The sequence below is a fragment of the Schistocerca nitens genome, chromosome 6 (genome assembly GCF_023898315.1).
Source record: "Schistocerca nitens isolate TAMUIC-IGC-003100 chromosome 6, iqSchNite1.1, whole genome shotgun sequence".
NCBI lineage: Eukaryota > Metazoa > Arthropoda > Insecta > Orthoptera > Acrididae > Schistocerca > Schistocerca nitens.
Window position 1 is genome coordinate 4,877,497 of NC_064619.1, and position 22,980 is coordinate 4,900,476.

Here is a 22,980-nt window from a genome sequence, read left to right on the forward strand (position 1 = left end):
AGCGCATCTGTGCAAAGCTTCATCAGATTTTCACTGTATTTTCCATTTCGCGACCGATCGTTCCTTACGTTCCGAATAACGCTCGTAAATGTGACCACCGCCTATGTTCGACGTGAACGTGCAACAAGTGCTCACAGACGGCAGGAGGATGCACTAGCACCGGAGAGCATATAAAGCGAGTCGGGGGGGACGCGGGAAAAGTGCAGTCGTCGTCGAAATGCGGAAACGGAGCGATTTATCTGACGTCCAAAAGGGCAGGTTCGTTGACTTTCGGGCTAAGGGTGGAAGGACTAGCGAACCGGCTAAGTCTGTGAACTGTTCGCGTGCCGCCGTGCTTAAATTATGCCGTGCGTGGCAAAATGGCGCTATCCAAAACCGGCGCCTACGCAACTATGGTGCAGCACGTGCCATAGATGACAAGGGTGGACGATAACTGCGAAGATGTGCAAGAGGGATTATACGTAGATCTGCTGAACAGCTGACCGCCCTAATGAACCAAGGGGCTACCAACAGTGTCTCCTCAACGAGCGTTGCTGCGTTTGATAGGCGCCTGGTTGACGCAACCGTGCTGACTGCAGTTCATCGGCGAAGGAAGCTGGAATTTGCAAGCCAGTGGCGAAACTGGACGTCCGCTGAGTGCCGACAGGTGGCGTTTTCGGATGACTCACGTTTAATGCTGAATCGGTCAGATGGCCGTTGGCGGGTGCGGCGTGAAACGTCTGAAAGCAAACACTCTGCAACAAGGAGGGGTTTTATCGTGTGCGGAATGTTTTCGTGGCATTTAATAGGTGATCATTCTGGAAGGCACAGCGGATCAACCCTTTGGGACCATGTCGACCGCTATATGCAGCCTGTTTTTCCTCAGCACGATGGCCTCTGCCAGCAGCACAACGGAGCATGTGGCACAGATCGCAGTGTATACGCGAGGTTCGAAGGGCATCAGGACGAGGTAACAGCACTCCGCTGGCCACCGACCTCCCCGGATCTGAACCCAGTCGAGAATCTGTGGGACCACGTCGATAAGTCTGTTCTCGCCACGGATCCTCAACAGAGAAACGTAACGCAGGTAGTCAGGGCTCTGTGGTCGGCACGGCTCCATGCCCCTGTCGGCGCCTTCCAGAACGTCATTCTCTCTCTTGTTGCTCGTCTCGCAACGGTCGGCGCTGCAGAATGTGGTTATCCAGGCTTTTGAAAGGTGGCCGCACTAACGCAACTGGGCAGCGCACTACGTAGAACGCGGTTTACTACATTGCCAATTCGTACCACAATAAATGGACTCACATCTAGAGGTCCTCGATTTAAATCTTGTTGCTCTTCCGGTTCTAATACAATGTTGCCTTTAGTAAGAGAATTAAACTGGTGCCCTGTGGCAATCCTAGGAAGCACTCTTCTACAGGCTGTTTTTCCATCAGGAAGCAGTCACTGGTATTTTCGAACAGGAATAGAAATGTTAACCTCCACGTTTCAATTGCCTTAGATGCACGCTATTGTAACTTACTTCCCATGGTAAATACTGTTTGTCAAACTGTTGCTGGCAAATGATAGCGGCTGTCGCGGGAAGCGGAAGAAACAAGCTCTCTCGTCACACAACACCACATTTACTACGCAACGAAACACAGTTTTGTATTTTTTAGGTTTCTAAGGCTCGAAGTGGCTGGTCACACATTATCTAATCTGTATGAATTCTACCGATTCAGCGCTTGGGGGCCTACGATCACATATTTTCGATAGTATAAAACTCGTAGCATCACATTACAGAATCTAAACGACACTATTTAATCGGTCTGACCATTCTCGTTCACACAGTTCGATAAGTCCTATTAGTACTTCCTTTTGTGAGGAAGAAACTACCGTGCAATATCGCGTGCAAAGCAGCAGCGAATTTAACAGATTTGTGTATCTGCGACATTCTACACTCTGAGAATGCAGCTGTGCGTCGGAACGTTCTTAATACAACAAATGTATATTACCATTTAACTCGCCGTTCGCTACACTTTCTCTGCGTACTAAAAGACCCAAAATTAACAAGCGTCAAAGTTCAAAAACGTAAGTAGAGCAAAAACAATAGTTCCAGTGGCTCTGAGCACTATGGGACTTAACATCTGAGGCCATCAGTCCCCTAGAACTTAGAACTACTTAAACCTAACTAAGGACATTACACACATCCATGCCCGAGGCAGGATTCGAACCTGCGACCATAGCGGTCGAGCGGTTCCAGACTGAAGCGCCTAGAACCGCTTGGCCACACCGGCCGGCAGCAATAAAAATGGAGTAGACACTCGCGCAGATCACGGATATGATAACCAATCCTTTTTTTACTTAAGGGAGACATAACAGCATGTAGATAGTGTGAAGTGGACGGAAAGACTAACAACACAAATTCGCATTTATTCAGAAGAACCTGTAATTTTCAGAAGATGACTACGTTCAGCTACAAGACAATCACAAAAATGGCACATGTCGACGGACAGGTCTTCTCTCTACGTCTCGACTCGCAACGCTCACCGCGGTACTGCTGAACCAGTGGACGAATCATCCGCTCCGTATAGTCGCATGAGTTGGCTCCTGCAGATAGGCAAACCAGTGAACAGATTTCCAGTGCTGCTGACGCGTCTTCCCAGGCAGTTCGTGTCAACGACTTCAGTTACGTAATTGCACGCACGTATTGACGTTTGCTGCGTCACAAACGGCGACCGTACCGGACACCTCTAATGTAGTTAAAAATTTGAGAGGTACTCTGTCCACTGATATATGTCTGTTTTATGCGCGTGTTTTGGTTTTCATACAGTCTCTTTCTGGAGCCTCACCAGTACTAGTAGTCACCAGCTTTTTTGGTGTAATTCCTCGCACAACAAGGACATCTTATTCAGAATTTGATGACACTAAGAATTTTTCAAGCTTCTGATTTACCTGCAGAAGAAAGAGTATCCTTCGATGTCCGTATCGTATCGATAGACTGTAACGTTACTTTCAATTTGCCACTGTTGTCAGATAGCCCTTCAGCCTCTACACTAAAAAATGTAGTGTGTGGACAGTAACTTGGAAATGAGGGTCTCACGGGGAGCGTGCCAGAGGTAAGTACTTGGAGTCCCACTATCCTCGACGGCTCAGTCAGACAGAGCGACTGCCATGTAAGCAGGACATCCCGGGTTCGAGTCCCGGTCGGAGCATATCAACGCCTGTAAGCAGTTAATGATCTGGATTTCTTGTAATTTCATTCTCCTATATGTTGTCTGCACACCTACGCAACCACAGGCGAGTATCAAAAGTAGCAATAAACAATTGAAACGATTGATTCTGCTTCCGCAGATCACTTTAAAATGTTGACTCAACTACAAAAACTTAATGTTTAATATATATAAGAAACTATCAGCCTCGATTACGGTAATGAAACCAACCTGTACCTAGGTTTCAGCCAAAGTAATTGAGCCTTCTTCAGAAGATAAACCTGACTCTATAATATGTCTACGAGGGCATGGTCTAGAAATAAAACTAAAACAGCCTGAATAGGCGTAGTCATATTTTAAAAATGCGGTTCCTTGCGCCCAATCCACCGGTCGGATACAACGTCGTTTGTTTTATCTGAATGTTATCATCTTGTTTTCAAACTGAAAACTCCTAGTTTTTTCAGGCTGGAAACTTTTTACCTGTAATACTGATATGTGAAAGTGGATCAAAATGCTGATTTTCAACTCACTTGTTTAATCATTGCAGTCGCTAATAATCAAATAAAATACTGTACTTGGTTTACAGTAAAGTAGTAGTAAGACGGAACTGCTTGTTCCGCCCCCATTACGTTACCTCAAGGTATCCATAGTTCCTTTATTAGTAACGACACAGTGCTCTTTCTAACTATTTGCTCTGGTACTGTGAAGCTCTGGTGGAGATCTGAACGCCGCTGTGTATTAATGCACATTCTCTTCTCATTCCTATTATGATTGCTCTTAAATGTCAGAATGAATGTTTGTTTGGGGTGTCATTCTGTCAGTAGTACGGCTGTAATGTGAAGATGCATATAGGTACTCTGGTAAACACGCACCAGTAGTGGGAAAGTGTGCGTGAATTTGTAGCGAGTCCTCCCCTCCCCTCCCCTTTAGGAATGAGCAGAGCGACCGTTAGGGGTGCTCCGCCATTGTTCCTCACTCGGGTTACGGACGGCTGAGAGTATCGATGGAGCCTGTTCTGGTCTCCGTCAAGCAGTTTGCTAATTTAACGAAAGATGCCTCTATGTCATAGATTAGGTCACTAATCCATTCTTTTCCAGTATCAACACAGTTAGGCTTACGTTATGACCACCGTTTTTTTAATTGTTTTCCGAGTATATTGGATAGGTAGAATTAACAGTTTTAACGTTAGCATGGGGAACTTCGTAATGCAGTTGTAAGTTGTTAATCCTGTGTTACCTTCAGCATCCATAATAGTTTTCCAGTTGATTTCTCACTTAGAGAGCGTTTAACTATTAAATTTCAGAATTTGTGAGACTTCTATTCATAGCATGGGCTTCTCCCTTTGCGCAGCCATCAAAAATGTGGTCGTAACCGTGCGACAAAGAGCAATCAGTTCCTTATTGTATTTCCAGTTTAGTAATTGGGCGTGTGAATATTGTGAGATATTTAACGAGTTTTGTATGTGAAGTTAATTGATTTCATTTATTTTTTCTTTGTTGGTTTGTCTCCACGCTGTAACGTGTGCAATACTGTTCGAAGATACAGCCACCAGCATCCTAAATTAAATTCAGTTAGTTTTTGCATTCGTTATTGGAGAAATTCTATGTAGGTTTTGCGAGCGTTCGTGTGACGGATTTAATACGATGTATTTCATTTTTGTGTATTAGCTTTGCATATTTGTGCCTGCTTGCGTACTAACAGACCCCCGCTATAAGATCGGGTCCTAGTCTGCTGTGTTATTCCCGCCAAAATCGAGGGGGACACCGAAACTGATTTTGAATACATTATGTTAAAGTAGTAGTTGTCGATGTCGTATGAGAACGGTAATCCCAAGAGCGACGTAACGTTCCAACGCATGCCGTGCACATAATTAATTAAGATTAGAGGTACTGCACATCATGTCCTTGTAACTTGGTGAATGTTAATTTGTGCAGAACTGGGAGTAGGGGCGTGTGGCCCAATAAAGTTGATATTTAAGAAAAATCTTACGTGTATAGAACAGTAATTCCACCCCCTGTTCCATACCTAATAAATGTAATTCTGAAAGGAGCCCTCATAATACAGTAATGTGACATCAGAATTACTGAAAATGAAGATCGCATGTGGTAGTATATCGTGTCTGATGATAGTGGTGTAGATGCTCTCAGTTAGCTGGGTTCTTCGGTTGCTCACGTCTCCTCTTTCGCGTTATGCGTTGTGAAATAGATTCATTGACTCATCATTAAATGCGAATGCCAGTTAAACAATCTGGGCTGTGCCTCAATGATTATCTGACAAGCACTGAATTAAGGAACGCAGCGAGAGTATCCTCATATCAACGGGGTCACGCAACAACCTTCTGACAGATTCGAGACAGAGCAAAAATTAATCACTTGAATTGTACGTAAGTAAGAAAGACACGTACGAACAATGGTAATCTTGCAGCAGTTTTTCAACGACAACATTCTGACTTGGGCAGTTAGCTTTACTTAAAAATCAGCAAAAAAATGTTTACATTTTCATACAAACACTATGAATCTCTTATCGCTAATTTTTTCAAGTACAAAAGGAATATGTTGTGTGGTAGGATTTAATGCTATTTCCTCCTGTGTTTCACGCAACCAGCCCGTTCGAAAGCGAGTGTCGTTTGTCCAGACCTAATTTCATCTCGTGTGTACTTTATTGCTGCTGTTGGAATTCTTCGCAGTGTGTAGCTGGCTGGCTGGCGTGCTCCCAGAGAGGAGGAGAGGGGAGCAGGTAGGAGGGGGCTGGCAGCGGCCCAGGCGACTCACCTTGATGTGCAGGAAGTCTCGGACGTCGAAGGAGATGGCGCTGCCGTGCACGGGCGAGTCGTCATCCAGAGTGCCGTCGTAGCTTACGTTGGTCCGTACGGCAAACGCCACTGGCTTCGTCTGCAACACAAGGCGCCGACCTCATGCTACACTCGTCTATATCTACATACATACTCTGCAAACCAGCGAGAAGTGGTTCACAATACATATAAATGATCCAGTGGGTAACGTCGGAAGTTTGGATGCAGTCATCTACAGGGTCACCCTTATTAACGTTTAATAACTTCCGAAGCAACGTAGACAAGTAAGTTAACGTGAGACACATGGGCCCGGAAACGTCGGGAAGTACCCAAACAGTGGATGACAAATGTTGAACATGTGGCGTCAGCAGATGAAGTACCTCGCCGCACGCGCAGCGGTTGAACCTGTCGGTCCATCACATCTTATCCTCCCGAGCCAAGTATTCCAGCCGTTGTGTCTCCGCGCAGACGTACGTGACTTCAGCGCGTGGGGCTCAGGGTTCGAATCGTGCGCCTGGCGGACAGCATTTTTTTCGCTACGTGAGTCAATTGTGTATTTACACTGAAAAGCCAAAGAAACTGGTACATCTGCTTAATATCGTGTAGAGCCCCCGCGAGCAAGCTGAAGTGCCACAACACGACATGCCACGGACTCGACTAATGTCTGAAGTAGTGCTCGAATCCTGCAGGGCTGTCTATAAATCCATAAGAGTACGACGGGGTGGAGATCTCTTCTGAACAATTCGTTGCAAGGTAGCTTAGATATGCTCAATAATGTTCATGTTTGGGGAGTTTGGTGGTCATCGGAAGAATTTAAACCCAGGAGAGAGTACCTCGAGCCACTCTAGCAATTCTGGAAGAGTGGGTTGTCGCACTGTCCTGCTGGAATTGCACAATGGATGTGAATGGATGCAGGTGATCAGACAGGATGCTTACGTGTCACTTGTCAGAGTAGTGTCGTGACGTATCAGGGTTCCCATATCACTATAGCTGCACACGCCTCACACCATTACACAGCCTCCACCAGTTTGAACAGTCCCCTGCTGGTGCTGGCATGCAGGGTCATGGATTCCATCCGCTCGATACAATTTGATTGGAGACTCGTCCGACCAGGCAACGTGTTTCCAGTCATCAATAGTCCAATGTCGGTGCTGACGGGCCGAGGCGAGTCGTAAGGTTCTGTGTCGTTCCGTCAACAAGGATACACGACTGTGCCTTCGGCTCCGAAAGCCCGTATCGATGATGGGTCGTTGCACGGTTCGCACGCTGACACTTGTTGATGCCCCAGCATTCAAATCTGCAGCAATTTGTCGTAGGGCTGCACTTCTGTCACGTTGAACGATTCTCTTCAGTCCTCGTCGGTTCCGATCTTGCAGGTTCTTTTTCCGGACCCAGCGATGTCGGAGATTTGATGTTGTACCGGATTCCTGATATTCACGGCACACTCGTGATATAGTCGTACGGGAAAATCCCCACTTCATTGCTACTTCGGAGATGCTGTGTCCCATCGTTCGTGCGCCGACTGTAACATCACGTTCAAACTCACTTAAATCTTGATAACCTGCCATTGTAGCAGCAGTAACCGATCGAACAACTGTGCCAGACACCTGTTGTCTGAGACAGGCGTTGCCGACCGCAGCGCCGTATTCTGCCTGTTTACGTGAATCTGTATTTGAATGCGCATGCCTATACCAGTTTCTTTGGCGCTTCAGTGTACATTGGGATATTAATTTATTAACCAGTCTCGCGGTCTTGGCTTTTTTTAAAAAATTAAGTACAGTATAACAGAAACCTACCGTACTGCGCCACAAGTAAAGGAGTATAACCATCCGAACTGCGTCGTTACCAGTAAATCACATTTTCTTCACTACATAATTTCTATACAAAAAAAGAAGGGAGACAAGGAAAAAAAACATAAAACAGGAACAGCTTTTGCTTTGTTACAACGAGGACAATAATTTCGCAACGTCTACAATTACAACAGATAATACACTCCTGGAAATGGAAAAAAGAACACATTGACACCGGTGCGTCAGACCCACCATACTTGCTCCGGACACTGCGAGAGGGCTGTACAAGCAATGATCACACGCACGGCACAGCGGACACACCAGGAACCGCGGTGTTGGCCGTCGAATGGCGCTAGCTGCGCAGCATTTGTGCTCCGCCGCCGTCAGTGTCAGCCAGTTTGCCGTGGCATACGGAGCTCCATCGCAGTCTTTAACACTGGTAGCATGCCGCGACAGCGTGGACGTGAACCGTATGTGCAGTTGACGGACTTTGAGCGAGGGCGTATAGTGGGCATGCGGGAGGCCGGGTGGACGTACCGCCGAATTGCTCAACACGTCGGGCGTGAGGTCTCCACAGTACATCGATGTTGTCGCCAGTGGTCGGCGGAAGGTGCACGTGCCCGTCGACCTGGGACCGGACCGCAGCGACGCACGGATGCACGCCAAGACCGTAGGATCCTACGCAGTGCCGTAGGGGACCGCACCGCCACTTCCCAGCAAATTAGGGACACTGTTGCTCCTGGGGTATCGGCGAGGACCATTCGCAACCGTCTCCATGAAGCTGGGCTACGGTCCCGCACACCGTTAGGCCGTCTTCCGCTCACGCCCCAACATCGTGCAGCCCGCCTCCAGTGGTGTCGCGACAGGCGTGAATGGAGGGACGAATGGAGACGTGTCGTCTTCAGCGATGAGAGTCGCTTCTGCCTTGGTGCCAATGATGGTCGTATGCGTGTTTGGCGCCGTGCAGGTGAGCGCCACAATCAGGACTGCATACGACCGAGGCACACAGGGCCAACACCCAGCATCATGGTGTGGGGAGCGATCTCCTACACTGGCCGTACACCACTGGTGATCGTCGAGGGGACACTGAATAGTGGACGGTACATCCAAACCGTCATCGAACCCATCGTTCTACCATTCCTAGACCGGCAAGGGAACTTGCTGTTCCAACAGGACAATGCACGTCCGCATGTATCCCGTGCCACCCAACGTGCTCTAGAAGGTGTAAGTCAACTACCCTGGCCAGCAAAATCTCCGGATCTGTCCCCCATTGAGCATGTTTGGGACTGGATGAAGCGTCGTCTCACGCGGTCTGCACGTCCAGCACGAACGCTGGTCCAACTGAGGCGCCAGGTGGAAATGGCATGGCAAGCCGTTCCACAGGACTACATCCAGCATCTCTACGATCGTCTCCATGGGAGAATAGCAGCCTGCATTGCTGCGAAAGGTGGATATACACTGTACTAGTGCCGACATTGTGCATGCTCTGTTGCCTGTGTCTATGTGCCTGTGGTTCTGTCAGTGTGATCATGTGATGTATCTGACCCCAGGAATGTGTCAATAAAGTTTCCCCTTCCCGGGACAATGAATTCACGGTGTTCTTATTTCAATTTCCAGGAGTGTATTTACAAAAGGGTTTAAAATTTGCACCGTGTGCTTGCAAGTAAGTATTGCACCGCTCCGTTATTCCTTCAAGCATGCGATCGAGAATGCCGTTCGTGTTTTCGATGTGACGTCACATGCTAAACATTTACCATCCACTTTTGAGGTATTTTCCGACATCTGCGGTCTTATATTAAGTTACTTGTATCTACGTCGTTTTAAGCCCTCAATAAGAATGGCGCTGCTTAATACTCAAACGCTATCTTCGAACCCGGAGCCAGTTGCAGCATTTTTGCAACAAAAATTCTATTTTCAAGAATTCGCGTGATTATTGACCGAGTTAATAAATTTAAAGTGCTGTCATAATCTACTCATTAAGAGATATACTCTTATGTTAAAAGTTTAATGCACTAATACATGTATTATAGTTAGGTGTTTGTCTTGACTTAGCGTAACTGATGGTGCTCAAATATACCCAGACTTCATTCACCCACTATTTGAGAATGAGAGCACTTAGCGATTTCTGACAAACCTTTAACATGATTTCAAAATTTTTATCGCTTACAATATTTTCGGTGCTGGTGCAGTCAGATTTTAGTAACTGGGATGACAATCTAATTTATTACTTTTTTACTATTAACTCTATTGGGAACACACTTTGGAGACAGTATGTACATATATCACTGAACGTACTGCAAAATTATATCACTGTACAAGTCATATGGTTCAGGAGATACGCAGCGCGGGTTAGCCGGCTGGTCAGGGGCGCCGTGACGCGGTCCGTGCAGCCCCCGTCGGAGGTTCGAGTCCTCCCTCAGGCATGGGTGTGTGTGTTGTCCATAGCGTACGTTAGTTTCAGTTAGATTAAGTAGTGTCTAGGCTTAGGGATCGACGACCTCAGTAGTTTGGTCCAGTAAGACCTTACAACAAATTTCCAAAATTTCAGGAGATATGAGGTCATAAATATTGAGATGCGGGAAATACTAGCTTTTGCCTAAAATGGAACACAAATCATCAAGTTCACATTCATCCAGTGTTTCATAATGACAACGTTTAGCGACTTCCAAAACCTTTAAGCATAATTTCAGTCATTTTATAGCCTTTCTCTCGGTTACATACTTAAAGGCAAATATTTAACACATTAACTCATTTGTAAAGTGATCACATGTATGAAGCAATTTTGCACATGGGAGTTCGATTCTTTAAACAATCAGGAGTTTACTGGTAGCAGAGAAGTCACAATATTAGTAAGTGTACCGAAATGCAGTGACACCTACAGGAGGTCGACTCATGATCCAGAGATTGGCGGTTGATCCTCACCGTAAACAAATGTAACGTGTTGGCATAAATAGCCAGAGAGACCAATTATATTGTGTGATTGCACGTTGCAGGACAATCACTAGTACGTGTCACGTTCATTAAGTATCTGGGGGTATGCGTACGGAGGGATTTAAAGTGGAACGACCATATAAAACTAATGGCAGAAAAGATAGATGACAGAATGAGATTCATTTGAAGAATCCTCAGGAATAAAATAGCTTACGAGACTCTCGTACGCACAGTACTTTGGTATCATCCTGGGAAACTCACCAGACAGGACACAGAGGAATTGGCGAAGATCCAAAGAACAGCAGCGTGCTTCGCTACACGTAAGTTTAGCAAGCGTGAAAGCGTCGCGTACATACAATTCAGAGGCAGGCTGTTATCGCTAGGATGCAAAAACACGTAAGTGTTATGGAGATGCTTCGGGAACTCAAATGGGAATCCCTGAAGGGAAGGCGTCGTTGTTTTCGGAAAACGCTATTGAGAAAATTTAGAGAACCGGCATTTGAAGCTGACCGACGAACGATACTACTGGCGGCAACATACATTGCGACTAAGGACCACTAAGATCGAGAAATTACGGCTCATACGGAAGCATACAGACTGTATTTTTCCCTAGCTCTGTTTCCGAGCGGAACAGTAAAGGAAATGACGGGGTACCCCCGGCGGTTTGCGAAGTACCTAGGTAGATGTAGATGTACCTTATCCAATGGCAGACGCTACAAAAGAGGCGTTGTATGTCACGATGTGCTGTACTTTTAAAACTGCGAAAGCGTACGTTCCTAGGAAAGTCAACCAACATATTCCTTCCTTGTAAGTATATCTTATCAAGAAAAACATGAAGGTAAAATTGTAGAGGTTCCAACTCTCACGGAGATTTATTAGCAGTCATTCTTCCCTCCTACAATACGCAACAGGAGCAGTAGTACACAAAGTATCCTCCACCACACACCATAAAGTAGTTTGCGGATTGTAAATGTAGATTCAAATGTAGATGAACTGCATGAAAGAATGACTACTCAAATGCCTGTGTGTGTCCTATAATTAGTCTAATCTCGTCTTCGCAGTCGCTACAGCACTCTCTAGATTATAGACTTAATACCGGTCCTTGAAACTTCGTAAGTAACACTTCGCAGGCTGACTGGTGCTTATCTTCAAGCGTCTGCCAACTGATGTGGTACACTTCTGTTAACTGGTAGGATATTGGGAATGTGCAATCAATCCACAAAAGAGAATACTTACAAATCATCTGTGCAGGCTGTCATAAAATATTGCTGAAGTGCGTGTGGCCCGTGGCAAATAGGACTCGCAGAACGTATTGAACGTGAACAAAGGAGGGCTGCACAAATGATGACAGGTTACTTGACTCACGGGCGAGCGTCACCTGAACTGAAGGCACTTGTGCGTTAACCAGATACGTGCACTTTTCGCCGGAAATGAGAGTTTGGAAACTGCTGGAGCGTTGGGTGCAAGAGTGAGAGCTGTGGACCTGTGGACCTGTGCGTGGGGCCAGTTAAGCATAACACAGAGAATGGGCTTGCTGACGTCGGCTGTTTGGGGCAAGAACCAGAGACGGCCTGGATTTGCATTGCCGTCGCACCAAACACTAGTCACATTCTGGCGTGTGAAAGGAATAGAACACGATGCGCGTATTTCTGCAGTGACAGCTCTGTCTACAGAATGGTAAACTTAAACAAAAAACATTATTTATTTCGCTGAATTTACGTAACATAAAAACTTATAAACAGTTTCCAACTCTGGTAACAATTACTTGTACTTGTACGACGAGACTTGCGACAGAAAAAGCCAAACTGTGGTCACAAATTATCTGCGAGATTTCCTTAATAACATGCTTGTCATAAACGTAGAACATTTGCATATATTTACTGACATCTGCAGTGCCCAAAACAAAAGTCACAGCACGATGCAGTATCTGCACACACGTGTTCAAAGGATCTTTCAAGACAATAACTTGTACACTTCCCACCCCATGTCGCAGCTTTTTATCCGTTATCGCAGCTGTGGGTTAGTTGAAAAGGAAAGAAGGGAACACGACCGGTTATACCTATCAAATGAGTGGAAAACGAAACTTCTCAAAGTTCACTGTGATTTATGTTACTTAAGATCTATTTTTAGACTTCTCATCTCACCTAACAAAGCCTAATCGTCATAATCTTAAGAGTGCCCGTAATGAGAATACTCTATTGAACGCAAACATTTAGTTCGCTGTATTGTATCATTATCACAACCCACATTGGCTTTTCCTGAGGGAAAACTTTATAAAGTGATTCTGTCAGTTAAACCTGAGATATGCAATATATGGATGTCATGAAGTGTGCTAAGAAGTATATCTTAGACACGGAATTTTATAATAGTCTGATGTGTGACAGAACAGTTACGGATGCTACATCCAGTTCACCAGAATAAGAACAATGGAATCGTTAGGGACCAAACTGCTGAGGCCATCGGTCCCTAGACTTACACACTACTTAAACTAACTTATACTAAGAACAACACACATCGGTGCCCGAGGAAGGACTGTAACCTCCGGCGAGTGGGGCTGCACAATCCATGACACGCGGCCACTCCACGCGGCACTTGAAACATATATGTTTGTAATATAGAAAAGGAAAAAGGTTGTTACCTAAAATGTGTAAAAGTTCTTGGCCAATCTACTTCACATTTCTACATTCAGATGAAACAGCGAAGAAAATAAATCAAAAATTAAATGCCTAACAAAGTGAACATATCGTGATAAACTGACTGTAATGCCTGTCGCGAGAACAAACGACCGCAGAAATACCCACCTTGGAGGCAGTAATCATTGCGTTGACACCCAGTGATTCAAAAACGTCCACCCATTTAAAGCGATTGCAGTTTCCGGTGAGGCTTGCATTCACTGCATCAAGAAGGCATAAGACCAATCATTTTGTTTCTTTGTTTGTTTTTTGTTTTTTTCACTATGGCACTTAACTTCTAAGATCATCAGTCACCTAGAACTTAGAACTACTTAAACCTAACTAGCCTAAGGACATCACACACATCCATGCCCGAGGCAGGATTCGTACGTGCGACCGTAGCGGTCACGCGGTTCCAGACTGTAGCACCTAGAACCGCACGGCCACCCTGGCCGGCTATCATTTTGTGTGGCAGATGTTAAACATTGCGGGCGATATCGGGCAGTGCAGCTAGTCATATTCACAAAACAAAGTTGTTTGGTACAAGAGAGAGAGAGACAAGTCGAACTTTTCAAAGATCATTAAATATCATACTATATTTTCATTTAGCTATGTAATAAGCAATTACTGTGTGCTGGTGGCCTAAATAAAGGTTGAGAAGAGACGAGACTGATTAAAATTTATTTCTAGCTTCTGGACAGTTTTTTGTGTTCTGCTTGAAAATATGCAAATGTGACTTAACTGGTTATTGCGCCAATTGATATCCTGAAATCAGGGTGGCCAGACCTGAACTCCTGATCCACCTTGCTCAGCCCGTTCCACTGTGTCACTGCGGTACTTACTGGTTGCAGACTTGGTTCTGTCCTAGTTCTGTTTCTACCCATCTTATAGAATCCTCTGGCTGATACATCAGTACCTACTCACTTACTTTGTCTTTCATTTTACTGGTAATTGTTGCCTGAATCTGAATCCTGGCTTCTGAATCTTTTGTTGCAGTCTCCGTTTTATTGTCTTGCTGAACGTGAACAGTATGTGGTCCACGGGACAACCCACTTAAGAGAACACTTTCAAGGTGAGCCTTTCTGTTCTGTTTCTTCTTCGAGAAGGTGGTTTGGTTTCGTACGCACACGCATACGCACTGGCCTATTGCTAGGCATTACTTTATTAATTATTACTGGTACACGTCTACGATGTAGAAACAGATATATGTAGTATGTTTCCGATCAGTCTTATATGTCTCCTCATTTCTCAACGTCGCCTTCTCTTCTAATAGTGCTAGGCGTGTCGTACATCCTCTTCCCCTCCCTCCCCTCCCTCCCCTCCCCCATCCCCCTCCCCCCTCCCACCCCTGTCATACATCCTAAGGGCCAAAGCATTCAAGAGAAAGGAGGTTAGAATTCCCAGTATTAATCCAGAATTAGGTTTTCAGTGGATTCCTTAGATTGTTTAAGACAAACGGTAGGATAATTCATTTGAGAAGGGGCACGGCGGGTTGCCTGCCGTGGTTCTCCAGTCTCAACTCGTTCTCCATCTCTAACAACCCGATGTTGATGGGGTGATTAAATGCCAATCAGTCTTTACTTCTTCTGTTAATTAGTAACCCACATGTATGCCACATTTGGCTAAAATTGTTCAAAGCATTTCTGTGCTACACAGGATCGACAAAAATACGGAAATACTAAAAACACAGCACATTATCATGTCTAATACAGTGATTTTATGTACCTCAGGGAATGTATCTTCCACAGCTACAGTGGACTATATATGCGGAGGATTTAGTAACTAAAATATTATCAACAGCGAAGTTATGTAATTTTTCTCATTTTTCACATGAATGCCGGGATAGTTCCTTCGACAAAGCCGATGACGATTATTTGCCACGGAGTTCGTGCTTCGCTTCTGGAAACCTTGCTATCAATAAAACGTTACACTTCAACCTTCCTTTGTTTTGACAGAACTGTTTGCGCATTTCAGCGGCCGATGGAATCAGTTATGGCAGATATTAACAAATGAAACAAATGTTAACGGTAATACTTCTGTATTTACAATAACGGCGTTCCAGTTCATAACCCTGGACACTTTTCCTGTGTATTGTGCAAAATACCGAAATCGTTGCTCTTGGAGTTTACATTCAACACGTATCAGCGGTTCATAAAGCTGCGTTCCGGGTTCGTCTGTCACGTAGCTGCTCTTCCTGAAACGATCTCGAACACTGATACATCTCTACCCTTCGAGAAAAGAATAATTCCTGTCTTCGCATTACACCTGCAACAACTAACAAACAATAATTAAGATGACAGTAAAATAGAAGGTAGTTTTGAAGATTGTTTCCGTCAGGCTGGTAATTTAAAACAGTACTTTGTTACACACTAATAGCTTGTTTAGAGCTTTGCTCATTCTGAATTGCGTAACAGACGTGGACGCATCATACTGTCAAGTTGCAATAAACACAAGTCGCATGCCACGCGCAGTTAAGGGTAGCATGCTTGTCAGTGCACACGAACGTCGGAATAGGTATCCACAGATTAGAGAAACACGCGGCTGTTTACCGGCATCAGTGGTCTGGGAGCGGCGTCTGCCTCTCGAAGTGGAGGTCCAGGATTCGAATCCTTGTGTCCTCTGTAGTGATAACATGAAATGATGGAAATTAATTGGAAGGAACTGAATGTTAACAAACCTTCTAAACACAAATTCAACTAGTTGTGTGGCGAAGATGTCAAATACGAAATAAAGAGTGATACTCCACTGCACAGCACACTTAGAATCAATACATGTGACTCTACAGCGCTTCAATAAATGACCTCTGAACAAAGCATCGCCGTTGTTAATCAAGTAAAGTAATTAAGTACAGGTGCTCGGATGAATTTGACAAGTGTACATTTACAGAAATACGATTCATTAGACGAGGAATCGAATAAGTTTCTATTGGTATTACGCCATACGTGTGCAACGTCATGTCAACATTGTATCTCTTAAAGAGGAGGTGGCCGACACGCCGATCTATATATGGGTGTGGTGCCTTGCTTTAATGTGCCTCGTCATCGTAACACATCTGGTTTTCATGCACCACTGTAACAAAATCAAAGTTGGTTCCGTGCTCATGCCCAAAGAAACTTAAGAAGAAATCCTTTGTCTACATCTTTCAGCATTTGTTTTCCCATTAAACTCCCGAAATGAGCCAAAATGAAGTGTGAACTGAAAACGCAGATACACCATAAGGAACACATACGTGTTTGGAAAGGGTCAGTGACGATGTTCAGACATTTGTCAGCAGTGTAGTCTTTCTACGGCACAGACAGGCATCACGAACAATGCGCAATACCTTACTGACAACGCCGATAAATTAACAATGTGAGAAAGTATATAGTGCTGGTTGGTTTGCATTTTTGTAGAGAAGCTCGATATGCAAATTAGCCTCCTCCTACAGTCACCTCCTTGGAAGTATAATGTTTAGTAACATCCTCTCTAGAGGAGTGTAACATTTGTTAGCATAAATCTGTCACATGCAGCATGTTTCTTACTCAGTTTAATGGTTCGAAGTCTGTACTCAGAATATTGCGCAAACATTTGAATTCAAAATGTTAAGTATAGGAGATGGTCACTCTATTGCCCTAGACTGGCCTGCGTATATCGATTTTTTTCTTCTTTACATCCTATACTCAGAAGTGTATAAAATAACCTGTCTGTTTCATTATTTAATAATAATAATAATAATAATAATAATAATAATGAATTCCATCCAACCCTGACCTACAAACTCCAAGCTTTCCTGTCACAAGCTAGAAAAAACGATGAGAGATAGAAGAGTAACACCTTCGAAAACCTTGTTTCAGCTGGCCCGGCTGACACTGGCAACTAAGGGCCCGTTGCTAGGGTTACGGTGAAGGCTTCAACAGCAGAACAGGCGGAGAGATGGGCTTCGGAAAGGCGTAACTGCCGAAAGAAGCAGCCTGTTGTCTAAGGCTAAAATGGACAGAGGGCACGACAGTTCCACATATTAGTGACGGAAACCCGGCAGCGTGTGGTCCACGTGTTAACTGGAGGCTGAATGTAATAAATCCCGGGCTAACAACTTCGTCTTATTATGGAAAGTCAGGTTTTCTTGCTCTCTACAATTTACAACTTCAAATCGCAAAATGGAAAGTTCACATAATGGATGCACTACCCCAGGTGGCAGCTCTGAAAAGGAATCCACCAATATATCCTGCAATGCACTGGGACCTAGGATTCTAGGAAGTTCCAATAACTGAGGTAAAGAAGAAATGGAATATACTGAAATACCCTTTGAGCTGATGCTGAATAATAAATACTACTTTGGAACATTACGTGTAAACTCTTCTGAAAACTGGAACACAGAAGGAATTGGAATTATTTCTACAGGAGAATCATGAACAAAATTTTCGAAGTGTGGGAAACGAGGTTCTTAGATGAGAATACAGTTGATACACGACATTACAGAATTTATGAAGGGAAACCAGCAGTGAGAATAATGGAAATCACGCCAGCGTTTGGAACAGCGTTTCATGGAAACAAAAAAACATAATACAACAGATTTTAAGTCAAACTCAGAAAGAATGTCCATGTTAAATATAAAGTGTAAGAATAGAAGTTATATCCTTATAAATTGCTATGCACCTATAAATGAATCAACAGGAGAAATATGCAGAAAGTAAATATGGTTCAAATGGCTCTGAGCACTATGGGACTTAACATCTATGGTCATCAGTCCCCTAGAACTTAGAACTACTTAAACCTAACTAACCTAAGGACAGCACACAACACCCAGCCATCACGAGGCAGAGAAAATCCCTGACCCCGCCGGGAATCGAACCCGGGAACCCGGGCGCAGAAAGTAAATAATTTTTAGGATCTTTCTGAATCTGAAATCTTCAACATATCTGAAAAGAATGCCGAAAGACTTCTCGGCGACTTTGATAGGCAAGATGCGAAAGAAAAGAAATTTAAAATGTTGTAAGTGAATCTTCAACACACTTGTGAGCTGACAGCATTCGTGAAAGACATAAATGTATATAGAATGTTCCAGTGAAAACTAGCGTCCACACATTTTCGCAAACCACCAAGAAAAGCCAAAACTTGAACATCTCGAAATCCAAGTCTAGGTGAATTTCATGTGAGTCACAAAGTCATATCCAAAAAGAATATAAAAAAATGTATGAACGTTGGAGTGACAAGAAATGGTGAATTTCATTCAGATCATGATCTCTGTAAGATTAAAATAAGATTTCTCCAAGCCAAAATAAAAGAGAAAACCCAGAATGTAATCATATACAACTCCACTAGAGCCAATACTACAATAGAAAATATTGAAAACTTTAAAGAAGAAACAGAGAAAAAAAAGGCGATTCGCAGGAACTCTAGGTACAAATTACTACCCCATCAAGAAAACGTTAAAAATGGCCAAGAATAAAAAGAAGACAGTGAAATGAGAACTGAAGAAGTATAGGAACAAAAATGGAGAAAGGGGAGACGTTCAAAAACAGACAAACAACTAGAGTAATTCAGTCAACAAAGGATAGAGACATCTAAAATAATGTGGAAAATCAAATGAAACTTTTCAAAATTTCGGATTATAGAAACACAAGAAATATCACAAAAAATAATACTATAGGTTATTATCAATGTTTTAAACACATACTTTATGGGTATCAAGGACCAAGTATTTGTTTCGGAGATAAAAGTGGCAAAACATAATCAAATAAAAGAAAATCTGTGCCGTGTTAGTAACATTTTTTGAGAAGCACTTAAACTGTCAAAATCCAATGGTTAAATTAGAATTTGCAGCAATACCAGAAAATTTCGAGGAAGATTTCTTACCAAAGGAGCTAGAAATGGATGAAATCGTCAAAATGTTCAAATGTGTGTGAGTTCTTAAGGGACCAAACTGCATAGGTCATAGGTCCCTAGACTTACACACTACAGTGACATGGAGCCTCTAACCACGCGGCCTCCGCGCGGCGAAATCGTCAAAACACTCAAAAGCAACAAAGCAAGCGTTGAACATTCCATTATACTAGAATTATTGCAGTGGTCAAAAGTAAAGGTTATAAGTAAAGTACACTTACGTTTTGAGAAAATTTGGAAAACAATTTTTCAGGAGAGTGTAAAATGACATTGGTCCGTCTGTCAAACAAAAAGAGAGACAAACACAATGTCAGCAATTACGGAGGAGTGGCACACAAAACTGTAACAAAATTTCTCCTGAAAAGAGTGAAGAAACTTTAGCAATTTTAAAATCAATAATCAACCAAAGAATGCTAAATAATCTGATCTGGTAAGCAGAGACACAACAGATAAAATCAGATAATATGGTGCTAAAGTAAAATTAGTAAACATAAATCGTGAAACTCAAATGAGGTATTAAAAATTGAATTTGTGGGAAAAGTATCTCAGACTTCCAAATAACAACTGATGTTTTACAAGGAGATAGCTTATCAAATTTACTTTAGAACTGAGTGTTAGAAGAAGTTTTAAGGCTCTGAAATTTGGAGCTAAAGAAGTTGGAAACCTGAAGCAACAATTCTGGGAGTGAAAACAATCGGAATTCAAGAAAACTGCCTGAATTTTGTAGACGATTTTGCAATACTTACAGAAAATCTGTCAGAAACATTTTCTCAGATAAATCCTCTGGATAAAATAGCGAATAAGACTGGTAGCAAAATTTCAGCTGAAAGACAATTCATGAAATAAAAAAAAAAAAGAATGCACCAAAATATCTGCATCTACTTCAGTACCCTGCAAGTCACCGTGTGAGGCATGGAGGAGGGTTCCTTGCAGCACTAGTACCCACTCCCTGCCCGCTCCATTCATAAACAGAGCGAGGCAAAAACGCCTATCTACATACCTCCTTACGATGGTGTAATGTTATCTTCGACCACCAACGTAACCTGTGCAGTGTCCTCAGTACGCTGTAAGTATTAGTCGTGGTCAGAATAGTGTTCTGTATAGTTGTGATGCATTACGTTTGAGCTAAGTGAATTCGAACGTGGGGAAATTGTTTGTGTCCGTATGCTGCGTGATTCCGAAACCAATGCAGCTCGTTCAAGTTCACCGTTGATCCAGTTACTCAGTTTTTTATTACAGAGGGCAGTTAGCGCTCTGACCGATCACACTGAGCTACCGTGCCGGCTAACCACTCAGCTAAGCAGGCGGGCAGTGTGGGAGGGAGAGAGAATAGAGGCACGGTATCTAAGATTCATACCACATATAGGGAAAGATGAGAAACGTCATTCGATAAGTTACAACACGGACGAAAGCGTGTGTTACGTGTTCGTGATAGACGGTCATCGAAGAGCACTGTGACGAAAAATAAAAGGACGGCAGTCGCAGAAGTCACTGTGACTTCTATCAGCGCCACAACGACACGAAATGAACTCCAAACTGGGAGTTGCGCGGCGAGGTGGAAGTCCAGTGACGCAAATGCCCGTAACAGGAAAACGTGGTGCCGAAGCCAAGAAACCTGGGCTGTGGAGCAGAGGAAGAATTAATTTGGTCGGACGAGCCTTGTTGTACGCTGTTTCTACTTTCTGGCCGGGTTTATGTCCAAAGAGTGAAACATGGCGGGAATTCGATGGTGATTTGGGCAGCTATGTGTTCTGCAGCGTGGCATTACTTCAAGTATTATATGACCATTCTGAGTTGATCAGGTTCATTCCAGCAGACGTTTGTTTCTTTGTGGTGAAGCTTGTCCCAAGCCGACAGGGGGCCTTTTCACACAGCTCGCATCGTTAAGGAGTGGTTTTCCGAGCACGAAGATGGAAAGCCGCCTCTCCCCTGGCTGCCAAAGTCGCCAACTCTCAATATTATTTAATCTTTGTGGTCAACTTTGGAGAGATATGTGTGGATGTTGCTAGAGTTTTCCTATACGTGCTCGACTGGAGACAGATGTGGAGATCGAGCAGGCCACGGAAACATGTGGATACTCTATAGAGCATGCTGGGTTTCAACAGCGGTATATAAGCGAGCGTTATCCTTTTGGTAATCACCTCCTGGAGTGGTTTTCATTAATGGGAGCACAGCAGGTCGAATCACCAGACCGACGTACAGTTTTGCAGTGAGGGTGCGTGGCGTAACAACGAGAGTGCTCTTGTTGTCACACGAAGTCGCATCCCTGACCAAAACTCCAGCTGCAGGTCCAGTATACCTTCCCAGGCAAACAGGTTGGTGGCAGGCCATTAACTGGCACCCTTGTAAGCTACACGCGGTCATCAGTGCCACCGAGGCAGAACCAGCTTTCATCAGGAAGTACAGCAGACTTCCCTTCCCCACCCCCACCCCCACCCCCCTCCCCTGCCTTCCAGTGAGCTCTCGCTTGACGCCACTCAAGTCGCAGACGGCGGTGGTACGGGTCAGTGGAATGCATGCTGCAGGGCGTCTGTCCTTGAGGTAACCTATTTGTAACAGTTGGTTGCGTCACTGTGCTGTCGACTGCCGGTCATATTGCTGCTGCAGACGCAGTACGATGCGCCACAGCAGCTGCAGGGCGTCTGGCTCTTAGCTGACCTTGAGGTAACCTATTTGTAGCAGTTGGTTGCGTCACTGTGCTGTCGACTGCCGGTCATATTGCTGCTGCAGACGCAGTACGATGCGCCACAGCAGCTGCAGGGCGTCTGGCTCTTAGCTGACCTTGAGGTAACCTATTTGTAGCAGTTGGTTGCGTCACTGTGCTGTCGACTGCCGGTCATATTGCTGCTGCAGACGCAGTACGATGCGCCACAGCAGCTGCAGGGCGTCTGGCTCTTAGCTGACCTTGAGGTAACCTATTTGTAACAGTTGGTTGCGTCACTGTGCTGTCGACTGCCGCTCATATTGCTGCTGCAGACGCAGTACGATGCGCCACAGCCATCTGCCGAACACGATGGTCTTTCCTCTCGGTAATGCGACGTGGCCGTTCCGGGCCCGGTATTCTTGCGACGGTACATTCACGTGACCACTACCGAGAGCAATCACGCACAGTGGATACATTCCTGCAAAGTATTTCTGCAGTATCGCAGAAGCAGCATGCAGCTTCTCGTAGCCCTATTACAAGACCTCATTCAACGTCAGTGAGGTGTTCACAACGCCTTCTTTGTCGCCTTAAAGGCATTCTTGATTCATTGGTTCATCGAACCACCTTCACAACGATCCTCGATTATTCCACTCTCGAACAGTGAGCGGAAAAAACGAACACCTATATCTTACCGTGAGAACTCTGATATCCCTTATGTTGTTATGGTGATCGTTTCATCGTATGTGCGTCGGTGTGAACAAAATATTTTCAGATTTGGAGGAGAAAGTTGGTGATTGAAATTTAAGAGAGACGATCCACCCGCAACGAGAAATGCCTTTGTTTCAATGATGTCCACTCCAAATCCTGAATAATGTCACTCCCCTATTTCTTTATAATACAAAACGTGCCTCTCTTCTTCGTATTTTCCCGATGTGCTCGGTTAATCCTGTCTAGTAAGGATCCCCACCGCTCAGCAGTACTAAAAAAGAAAGAGACAAGCGTAGTGATGGCAATCCCTTTAGTACATCTGTTGCACCTCCTAACTGTTCTACCAGAAAAATCGCATTCCTTGGTTCGCCTTCCCCCACAACATGTTCTATGTGTTCTTTTCAATTTTATTTGC

The 22,980-nt window shown here is 44.3% G+C and overlaps 1 protein-coding gene across 12 annotated transcripts in view; it reads right to left on the minus strand.

Moving 5' to 3' along the window:
* Positions 1-22,980, minus strand: part of LOC126262889 (voltage-dependent L-type calcium channel subunit beta-1) — a 766,368-nt gene that overhangs the window by 277,224 nt on the left and 466,164 nt on the right. For all 12 annotated transcript variants that reach the window (XR_007546777.1, XR_007546778.1, XR_007546774.1 and 9 more), the window contains exon 3: positions 5,939-6,058. Coding sequence is in view for 6 of the 12 variants with exons in the window: in XM_049959773.1 (XP_049815730.1) it covers positions 5,939-6,058 (120 nt within the window). In the remaining 6 variants the exon portion in view is untranslated. The remainder of the gene's footprint in view (positions 1-5,938; positions 6,059-22,980) is intronic.